The sequence below is a fragment of the Siniperca chuatsi genome, linkage group LG21 (genome assembly GCF_020085105.1).
Source record: "Siniperca chuatsi isolate FFG_IHB_CAS linkage group LG21, ASM2008510v1, whole genome shotgun sequence".
NCBI classification, from domain to species: domain Eukaryota; kingdom Metazoa; phylum Chordata; class Actinopteri; order Centrarchiformes; family Sinipercidae; genus Siniperca; species Siniperca chuatsi.
In genome coordinates, this window is record NC_058062.1 from 11147831 (window position 1) to 11159066 (window position 11236).

The window sequence follows — 11236 nt, forward strand, 5'->3', positions numbered from 1 at the left end:
AAAAGTTTATTAATAATGGCAAAAAAAAAATGTTCATCAGTTCCAGTAATGCCAGCTTATCTGAAGGTGGCAGTGAAGAGGGAACTGAGATATGCAAAGCTCTCGACCTATTGGTCAACCTTCTCTTCAACCCTAACCCACAGATGGAAGCTTTGGGTAGTGATTTGGGTAGTAATTACCGATACAAGCAGCTGAGATAAGGTTTTTCCCAGTAATTGCGACCTCAAGCCACTGTTACTTTGAATCTAGGAGGTACCTTGTCAGTACCTTAAAAGTACAGTATATTTAAGTGCATAATTGGAGTGCTGGATGTAGACTCCAGGGGAGACTGAGCTTAGGGAATCCCCCTAAAGATTTGGAGAAAGTTGCAGAGACAAATGATGTTTGTGCTTCTCTGCTCATTGTTTCATCACAAGGACTCGGTTTGAAAATGGATGAATAGATGGAGGACTGAAAATCCTCATCTGGCCACTATTTAGCTTCACAGTTCTTTTGTTTCTTGGTGCATCATGCAATTGTTGGTATACCTATGATTTCCCTGTATTTTTTTGCATATTGTAGTTTAAACTACAACAGACAGATCAACCTTTACTAAGTCTTCATTCATCACCAGAAAGTCTAATAAAGGTCATCTAGAAGACAATCAGTGGCACTATTTTCATAAGTGCGACATTTGGAGAATCCGTCTCCCTGTGTCTCTGAAGAATGGTGAGAGAGCGATGACCCGAGGTCCTCCATAAATATTTGAGAAGCACACATTACTTCACCAGCTGCGCAGCGAAATGAAAATAAAGCACTTAAAGCCGGGCTCATACCTGCTTTATTAAAAAGCTGTCTTCAGGACTGGAGAAAGATGAGATGTCCTGACAGATGGGAGGGGCGAGCGATGGAGTCACCCTGCCACCCCCACAATTCAGGCTGACAATGAGGAGGACGCAGTAAGATAAAGGGAGGGAGGAGGAGAGAAAAAAAACGTTGGTGTAAAGAGAAAGAATGAACGAGGAGGCCATTGCTGTTTTTTTGTATTTCCCAAAAGTGAGACTAAGAATAAAAGTCTAAAAGTCTTGCTTCATTAAGCGTGACTTTGCACTCCCGCTCCAGATTGTCCTCACTCAACTAACCTGTGACTCCTTCAGTTTGGATTAATGAAGTCTGGCTTGTGCAGTCAAATGGTGGCCACACAGCTTAATATCAGGCTGAGTAGAGGGATGCACATTTCAAGTCATCAGTGGCAGAAAATAATTTGCGGTTTCCTTTACAGTCACACAACAAGAGATGATAATGCAGGTTTTGAAACGTGCAACTAAATTATAGCCATAAAATGTGTCTGCTGACTACATCAATGCAAGAATAAGGTCTACAAATAGAGATGGAAGTGAACTGAAGTAACCAAAGTAAGCCTAACTTACTGAGATCTATTCATGAAATACCAGACACACTGACATAAAGAAATAAACAGTGAGAGAGAAATATAGACATGTAGAGAGATGAAAGCCCAAGGAGGAAGCAGGAAAGCTAACACGGTGTGTGTGTGTTCATGCGTGTATGTACGAGATGAGAATGTAGTGTGTTAAGCACAGCCACAAGCTTTGGTAGATCATAAATAAAGCATGTGCCAGTGAGGGAGGGCTTTCTGTTGCTGTGCAGCTGTAGTGGGCAGCTGAAGAACGTCAAACATCAGGTCTAGAGCTGCTGGGATATTTACTATGTGTAACTACCTGGTATACACGATAGAGCTCATCATGCATTCAACAAATCGGTTCCAAATGGCACACGTGTCTGAGAGGGAGAGAGGACAAACAGGACAAGGAAGGCTGTAGAGAGAAAAGAGGGATTTTTATTCAAGGCAGAGTGAGGCACATTACAATGCCTCCCACACTCATATCAAGGCCAGGGCCGAGCCATGTGTTCGTATTCACACACAAGAATAAGAACATGCACCCACACAGAAAGCCAAGTCAAGGTGTTGCACTGGGCTGCATAGGATAACAGCAGTGGGCTGTTGTTTCTGCTCCTGATAGCAACAAAGTCCATGAGGAGCAGCTCTAACACACCACAGATAATGTTGTATGCTTTGATACATAAGTAAATCTCTCTCCATGTGACATGCTGCGTTCTCATCTCCCCACTGCGATTCATCCCTTTTTACTTCAGCCGTTCTCTTTCTTGCCGGTATGGTTGCTATGCACAAATGCACGTGCACACACACACACACACACACACACACTCAACACTTCTTGTTTTTGACTAAATTATGACAGTGCTGCAGGGCAGGCACTGTGCCAAACTATACACCACTGCGATCAAATCGTCTTGAGAAAGAGTGAAGGGGAGACAAAGAGAGGATAAAAGAGAGGGTGAGATACAGTTTCAACTGCAGTTAGTATTCAATAGATTGGATACAAATAGGGACATACATTATGCAACATGTGTTATTCTCCAGTTGATGTGTGGTCAGTAGCCACAGACTGCACTCTGTGCTACGCTGGCCAGCATGATGAGGTTGCTCCAACCTTCCCATCCATCCAACAGCACATATCATGGTGTAACATTTGTCTGACATTTTGTTTAACATTAGAGGGCACATTCAGTCCATATGGAACACACTCAAATACTGCAAAATGTATGTGTAGGTGGCACTAATGACCAAGAGGCACAGAATATTCTGCAAAAAGACAGTGGGAAATTTTAGTCTGCAGAGGTTAGTGTCACCATATGCAGCAGGAGGCTAGCTGCCACCATTATTTAGCCACTTAAATGCCCTTCCACCTTTCTTCAATGCTCCTAATGGGTAAAAATAACACACAGAAAGAGAGCAGAGAGAGCCCCAAATCTCTCTGAGCATGCGTTTACATTCAGGACAGTGCTGCAGGGGCAAACAAGCTCCTCCATCTGCCCTGCACCAAGTGGCTTCCGGCAATAACACACATACACTCACACAAACAAACGGAACAGTGCTGTAGGGAGAACGGAAGGGAAGTGCTTAGGACACAGCAGACAGGATAGATAGAGACAGGAGAAGTGGTTTAAATTTACAGGTCAGTCGAGAGGCAGCAGGAGCAGAGCAGCTGGTCTGAAGCAAAGAATTTACACACAGTATATAAATGAACATACACACACATACAGTAAACTTTCAGAGCTACTATGCTATTTGACTGGAAGTTTCTGGATGAGAGGTGCAGCCTACAACACGTTTAGCCGAATAAGAATTCCAGTTTCAGGTAATTGACAGAGCTGCTTTCCTGTATATAAGCCAAGATAAATATTGATTCTCCACTGCTTTTGTGCATGTGTAAATAAAATGCATAAGGACAATCGTTATGGATCAGTTGTTGGCTCAAGTGGTTAGCTCATCTTTGGTGTCAAGATGTAATTTGAGCACCAGTTTTAAAAGACTTGTTTTATATGTATCAGCGTCTAGGGATGCAGAGTGGCTAGAGTTAGTCCTCTTCCACAGTTGACAGCCACTGGGAGAGCTAGTGGGCTGCACTGAAGGAGAAGCCAGCTGTGCTCTGACACAGCCTGGCTCCCCAAGAGAGAAAAACGTCCAACAGCAACCCTATGCTACTGGCTGCTTGAAGAGGGGAGAAATCTTGAGTTAGGATGGAGGGAGGGAAAGAAAATGCTCTCGAGAAAGAAGGAGAGCTAAAGCAGTTAAGGTTGAAAACAACAATGGGAGAGAAGTGCAGAGCAAGGGGCATCAGACTGTGATGAGGGAGGGCTGAGGAGGAAGCACTCTGCAAACACACACACGTGCACAAATATGTCTCGGGTAGGGTTGACAGCGGAGGGAACAGCATGACATGATTAATGGCAGGGTGCTGTATCCTTCCCCGATTTACATCCTCTCTGCTGTTCTCTAGTCATGCTCTCTGTGAATGACTGCAGATGGCAGAGGGATGCTCTGGCCTGCAGAGAGCCATGATAACTGTCATTAACGGGGAGTGAGAGCCCAGGAGGACCACCATGGATCAGCATTACAGGCCTGTCATGTCCATCCCCTGACAGCCAGGGCAAGAGTAAGCTGCTGGAAAGAAAGGGTCTGAATATCAACTCTGTCTTTGATGTGCGGATATGTTAAGTTCATTTCACAAATCGAATAACCAGGGCATTGTATGTAAAGGTGCTAGTTGTAGCATTTAACATCAATAATTAATTTATTAAAGACATCATGATGATCATTGTAGAGGAGACTGGTCTCTATTTTGCATTTTGCAGTGTGGGCCGTTAGGTCAAATTCTGAAGGAAATCTGCTGAAGTGGGTGATTATTATGCAGCACAAAAGAATCAGAGCTACTGTTCCTTCTGCACAAATGGAACAAAAGCTGTTCACAGTTTATCACACTGGCAAGCAGAGAGTTGAACGAATGAATGGAAAGTAAAAATATGTTTATCCTGTTGAGTCAAGCAGAGGAGGAAACTTGACTGAGGACTCAAGGATCCTTTTAGCAACAGGAAGCAACACAGTTTATAGGAAATGTAAATTGTGACGAGAACCAGCACTAACAATCTTCGCTTGAATCTTTTTAACCATTTTGTGATAAGACAACAGTGACATACTAATCATCACAATTAATTTAATAATGACAGAGAAATGCTACACATAGCTAAGACATGAAAAAAAAATCAAAAAATTATGTATATCATAAAATATATAAAGACATATATATTCATGTACTAGCAAAAGTTTGATTTTCATACGTTTAAATAGACAAGATGGAATGGAAAGGTAACATTGGGAAAGAGAAAACCCTAATGAAGGACACAAATGTTAATGCATCTCTGTCCTCAGTACTAGCAGTTTTCTCTTAACTGGATACTAATTTTGAACCACAAAACTGAGCAAAGTTGGTAATGGAAATCATGTGCAGCTCTTAAAAGAAGGCCGAAAGGACTGATGCAGTCAGTTAAATCAGTGGCTATCAAGGGTTTTCATGTGTATATTTGAACCACAAAATATTTTGTTTACAATCTATCTATAACTTTGTCATCCCAATCGTCCATACTGTAATTTTACTATGTTGGTCTATTCTGCACACAACATCTATTGCATGTCTGTCTGTCCTGGGAGAGGGATCCCTCCTCTGTTGCTCTTTCTGTGGTTTCTTCCATTTCTTCCCCATTAACGTTTTTTTTTTTTTTTTTTTTGGGGGGCTTATCTGAATCAAGGGTCTAAGGATAGAGGGTGTCATATACTGTACAGAGTGCAAAAGCCACTTGAGGCAAATTTGTGATATTTGTCTGTATAAATAAATTGACTTGACTTGAACTTCCTCGCCATTCAGTTACATGGACAGACAATAAATGATATTGAATTATTGCCTAGCCCAAGTTTCATTTAAGCTCCAACAACTCCTGATTTAACAACAATTGGTTTGAACTCATTCAGTTAATGTTTTGATATTTGGCTTAGCAGTAATCTAAAGTATAAAGTACTTAGGTAGGTAATTATTTGGTGCCTTAGTGGTGATGACCTAACCATATATCACTGCTCTCCAGGGTATGAGTCTGAAAAGGAGTCAATGCCTGGTAAAACCATTTTAATTTAGCTCACTATTGCTTTACTTATGAAAGAAGACGTTACTAGCAAGAGACAAATTATATTTTGTCATGTCCCATTTGCAAAGAATCAGATCCATAAATTCACATAAGCTAACAGCATTGTCATATTACAATTTACAAAGCAACTATATTATACTAACAAGATTATCCCTGGCTCTATAAATGCTCAAACTATTTTAACTGTATATAGCTTCATCTATGACTAGAGCATTTGCACACAGAACACAGCTCTGCACACACACTCCAGGAAGGAGTGATCGGGCCCTCATGTGTTTAGGCTTCTGGCTGATAAATGCAAATTAGATGCATGTGCAAACCATATGCAGATATAGAAATGTGCACTCGAGATGACATTTTCGCATGATACAGACAAAGGCAGTGTGTGTGTGTATGTTTGTGTGAGGATGTCTGTGCCTGTGTGTGTGTGTGTGCGTGTGTGTGTTTGTGTGTGTGTGAAGAAAAAACTGAAATACAAACATACCTGAGCAAAACAAGTTAGTGTGAGTAATGCTGACACCCATGCACTCATTATTCCTCCCATATTTTTCTGTTTCCCTGATGCTACTGTTAAGCACATACTCTCACTCTGACACAAATGCAGTGAATTCACACAGTCACACTTTTCACCCAAATGCCTTCTACCTGTCCAACCAATCTGAAGCAGTCCGTTTAAACACAAGAACACACGCGTACGTGTTTTTCCCTTCCTGTCATTTTATCGTCATCATAAAACATCCCTAAAATGATCCCACCGCACCTCAACCTCGCTTCGTAACTAGCAAACCTCTCCACTTCCATCCACCACCATATGAGATGCTGCTAAATGGCTCTCAGGGTGCTCTAGCATTCAAATTTAACAAGAAATGATACTCAGTGACAAGTTAAATGTTAAATACTGCATGGGACCCTCTCTAAAAAAATTAAGCATGCAACTGCGCACACACAAGCCTTCAACGAGTGTAAGAAAACCCACTTCCCCCACATCATCACACAGTGAGCACATAGAGGAGACATAGATGGTTCCCCTTGACTGCTTAAATCCACTTAATTCGTATTCTAGTTCCCCCAGAGGCAGACTTATGTAACTAAAGTGCTTGGTGTTACACATGGAGAGATGAATAATCAAATAGTCAGCGGTAGCTGGCTTGTACTGACCGAGTCAGTGAGAGGAGCTCTGAGAGTGAGTCAAGATACCATTTTTAGCATCTCTCCTCTCCGGTATCAGTACCACCTTGGTTATAGCCAGCAGTGGTGTGTCCATGTGAATGCGAGGGCACGTGTAAGCTTTCCTGTATGTGGAATGTGCATTATGCATCATGCTGTAGTGTGTATGAGAAAACGTGTGGTTTGTGTCTACATTAAGATACCATCCGTAACATGCTCACTAGCTGCTACTGCCACCTCCAGGCATCAGAGGAGACTGCTGTGTCTCCCACAGTGCTGCATTGTCAGCTTGTTGGTGTATCAGTGCTGCCTTCCAGGTCAGTCTGTCTTCTGTTTGCCCTGACAGTAAAGTGATGCGTATTAATTCTGTTCTTGGAATGCAGCCAGGTTATCACTACCCTTCACACACACACACACACACACACACACGCATCTGCTCCCTCTCCTGATGGGAGAGCTCTCCGTGGTGCTGAAGCAGTAGTAAGCCAGGTGCAAGCTGCAGTTGTCACTGGTGCAGAACACCACACATACTGGGCCATTTTCCCCCTGGCCGCACACAAACCAAGCCCCGGCCCGGGCATGTGAAGGCCGATGCAGTCAGGAGATCAAAAATCCTGCTACAGTGTGTCCGTCCCTGCTGACGTCTTACATAACGCCATGCAATGTGACGACTGACCTGGCCCCATAGTTGTTTTCCACTGTCTGGGTGTGTGTTTGCAAGTGTGTGCAGAGGTAGAGCAGACTGTGTTATCACATAGACCGGGGCGTAGGGAGGAAGTGCAGCTGTGGGGGGTGGCTTGAGGGGTGCTAAAGTGTGTTTTATCAGTCTACTCCTTAGCCTCAAAGACAGCATATTCAGCAACTACAGCTGATTTAATGCTGCATGTCACTGCCCTTTAAGGGACTCTAGCACTTCACTTTCCTTAGCACTGGCCATGAAAATGATTGGTTCCTCCTCACACGCCCCCCTCCATCGCCTAGACAACATTGATTCTCAGTCCAATTACTAGGAAGGAACAGGATCGCTAGTGAGGTGCAGCTCTAATGAGAAATGTAGATCATTATGACAGGGGAGTGATGGTCCAGACCCCGTCCTCTAGTCCAGCTGCATACAAGCTGTATGTACACTGTGTGCATGCCCACTAATGCCCCACCCTCCACCTGAAACTAACCAATCCAACGGCATGTGCTGATTCCATCCTGACCTGTCACTGAGGCTATCCGTTCAGCTGCCGTCAGCTGAAGAAAGAAAATATGAATGTTTCACTGCACATTCTTGAGGGGAAATTTTTAAAACCTGTTCCTCCAGGAAGAAAACACCAAGACAATTAAATTAGAGGATGCCCCAGAAGAGCCACAGTCAGCAGGCATTTTACCCAAAATTCAGCTCTTGCTTACAACTGATAGCCAGGTCAGCACTACACATTCACGCCGAGAACTGCTTTTGTCATTGTATTCCAAATATCTAAACACACTGCAGTGTATTTTAAAGCAGAGCAGAATATTATCAGGAACAGGTCAAGCATTATTTATTAACAAATCCTTCAAAGCCATGACATCATAGCATCAGTGATCTGGCGATTTATTTATTAATCTAAATGTTCTCTTAAGTTTTGCATCCAAAAACACTCTATGTAAGCGTAAAAGCATAAATTCTAAATATGACAGTGTACTCTTATCACTTGTCTTGCTATGGTGCTTTACACAATGAAACTGTATGTTTACTGACAGTCAAAATTATCTCTTGCTATGTCATAGAATTGTAAACACAGAAACTTCCTAAATGCACAGGGACTGCATCCCTCCTATAAATAAGCCATTTGACTTTAAATGGAGGCCCCTTTTAGTGTCCCATTCTGATGAACAACAGAGAAGAGATGCAAAGAATGAGAAGTGGGGAGTCACAGGAAGGTAGACATGGGTGGAATAATTGGACCAAGAGGGACCAGAGATCAATGAGAATGTGCGGTTTGGGGAGGACAGATAGGGCCTCAAACCTGAGAGCCACCGGGCTCACCGTCATTTGTATGCTCAGCACACTGCGCTCTATGCAGGGACTCTCTCAGTCCTGTTTACGCTTGCAAACAGTTATTTATTCTGCTCTAATTCAAGCCCTCACACAGGCTTGTAAGCACAGCCATGACTTCCTGCTCTGTGGTCCCGTAGCACTGCAGCAGCACCTGGGTTCTCGTTCGCCAAGGATCCCATCACCGCCGGCACCCAGGGGATGATTAAGCACTGCATCCAAATGGGCACCGAGAACCGCAGCCTGAAGCAGTAAGGCCAAACACCTCTGTCAGCAGGTCACCTCTGTCAGTTACACCACGCACACACCCTGATCATAGCACACACACACAGTACACACATGCACACACTCAGCTGCATGGATGTATGTGTAGGACTGCATATTCTGTGCAGGCACGTTTAACCCTCTTGTCACCAAGCTGTAAGAGACTGAATGTAAAACATATCTGAGATTCAAATCAGTTCAGGCTCACTGTGGTGGTGGTGGTGATGATGATGATGATGGTGTTATGGCAATGATGATGATGGTGGTGATTAAGAAATTAATGTATACATTGATTACAGCGTCAAGACACAGTGTATTGCCTTGCATCAAATACCAGATTCAGAGGAGATCACTCAGCTTGATTATAAAGAAACATAAAAATCACAAGCAGGTCTGCAGCAAATGGATAAACGCCCTCATCCAAGTCATTCATTGTTTGACCCTTACCTGTATCAAAGTGGGAGCTGAAGGCAAAACTGGGATTGAAAAACGCCGAAGACATGACAATCAAATGTAGGGCAAAGACCATCCTCCTCGTTGCGTTGCAGAAGACAGCAAAAGCCTAAACACGAAACGGTCAGGAATAAATTCCCGACTTAGGTGCGTTTAAGATTCAAGTAACCTGTAGTAGAAGCAGGAATGCGCAGCATTTTATTCCATCGCACTTCACAGAGAGCCCTCCGAAAATCCTGCTCCATTTACAGCTGGAACAGATTTGGAGACAGATGTTGACATTTTACCACATGTGTTAGTTTACTTGTTTGACAACAAAATCCCGTCTCGCGCCCTAATCGGTCACCCGGTGAAACGCTTATCCGTTATTTACACTGATTTTATACACTGTAAAATCTCGAGTGCTCCAAACATTTGATAATCTCCCATTTGCGTTCCTTTTCTGGTTGCTCCTTGTCCCGTATTACATGTAAAACGCCGTTTTTAGGGAGTGCAGCTGGTTCGTTTTAAAAAGATGCGTCGGTCAGCGATGCGCATTTGGGTTTCAGCTTCGGTACAGAAAGAATGAGCGACATCTTGAGACCAGCATCAAGCGACATACAGTATAAAGGTACTTCCGTTTACAGCTTTCAAAGTAAAACTTTATTTGCGTACCAGAAGGCTAATGTTTAATTTTATTTTGAATACACAATGGCGTAGTACTCCGGCTTTCTCTGGGACACTTAACGCAGCCATTTGTAGAGGAATCCTGCCAATGACCGTGCGTGCGCGCGTGCGTATATGTGTGGTTTTGAACAGGATATTTTAGCCTACTGAATATTTCCATAGGTTTTAACTTAAACTGGGGGCACACAGGCATCGCCATACCTCCTATCCTGAAAAGCCACCAGGTCTGTCCGGGGAGAAGCGAAGTAGGCCACAGAGGACCAGGCTCCTTAGAGAGACCAGTCCACAAACAGCCGGACAGCAGGCCGGTAACAAGGGCAACAGCATGGTTGGTTCAGAGACTCTTGAGCTCTGGGCCAGCAAAAGAGTCTGCACATTTCAGGCACATTTTTGAGATGCAGTGGGCAGGTTACTGGAAGAGACGTGCAGGTTGACAGCTGTGTGGGAAAATAGCTAATGGGCCAGGTGACTCGCAGAAGCGGGAAAACTGAACAGGGGGACTAGTGGACAGGTGAGGAAAGGCAGGCAGCACATGCGTCACCATGCCAAAAGGTACTGATGTAAATTACATGTTATTGCTATAAATGTGAAAGCTGAGAAGGTGAAACAAAGTTGACTCCAGTAGTGTGATTTGAAGTATGAAATGCGCATGCTTGAGGGCAAACAAGTGTTGCTTTTGCTGTGGCCCAACTGACATGTGAAATTCCTTTGAATCATGTTGGTTCTGTTGGACTTGACTATTTGGGTTTTCTGCTCAGTAGATTTGTGCGAACTATTTGTTGATCATTCAAACTGACTCAAATGAACAGACTCCAGATATGCTGCACCGTGTCTGCATTCTTCAGACAGAAATAATCTTTAAACCATGGCAGGCAGTCAAAGTGAGCATTGCTTATGCTACATTGCATTTATACCTAAAATTCCTGTTCCCCCATTTCTGTCCCTGTCTCTCTCCCCTCCCTGACTTGCCCCCCACCCCCCATCTCATACACACACACACACACACACTTATTTATTTATTTAAATTCTTGATTGAAGAAGCAATTGCATAAACGTAAAAAAAATACTCAAGTAGTCTTTAATATGTTCTTTGCATGCATT

At 43.3% G+C, this 11236-nt stretch overlaps 1 protein-coding gene across 3 annotated transcripts in view; it reads right to left on the reverse strand.

Annotated features, from left to right (window-relative positions):
• The window catches only part of aatka (apoptosis-associated tyrosine kinase a), a 36122-nt gene extending 25471 nt beyond the window's left edge, over positions 1–10651 (reverse strand). For 2 of the 3 annotated variants that reach the window (XM_044181111.1, XM_044181112.1), the window contains exon 1: positions 9464–10067. In XM_044181111.1, coding sequence (XP_044037046.1) covers positions 9464–9545 — 82 coding nt within the window. In that variant the 5' untranslated portion in view covers positions 9546–10067. Of the gene's footprint in view, positions 1–9463; positions 10068–10336 lie in introns of those variants that run through there. The other variant, XM_044181113.1, reaches the window with a different exon arrangement.
• Between the last annotated feature and the right edge of the window lie 585 nt (positions 10652–11236).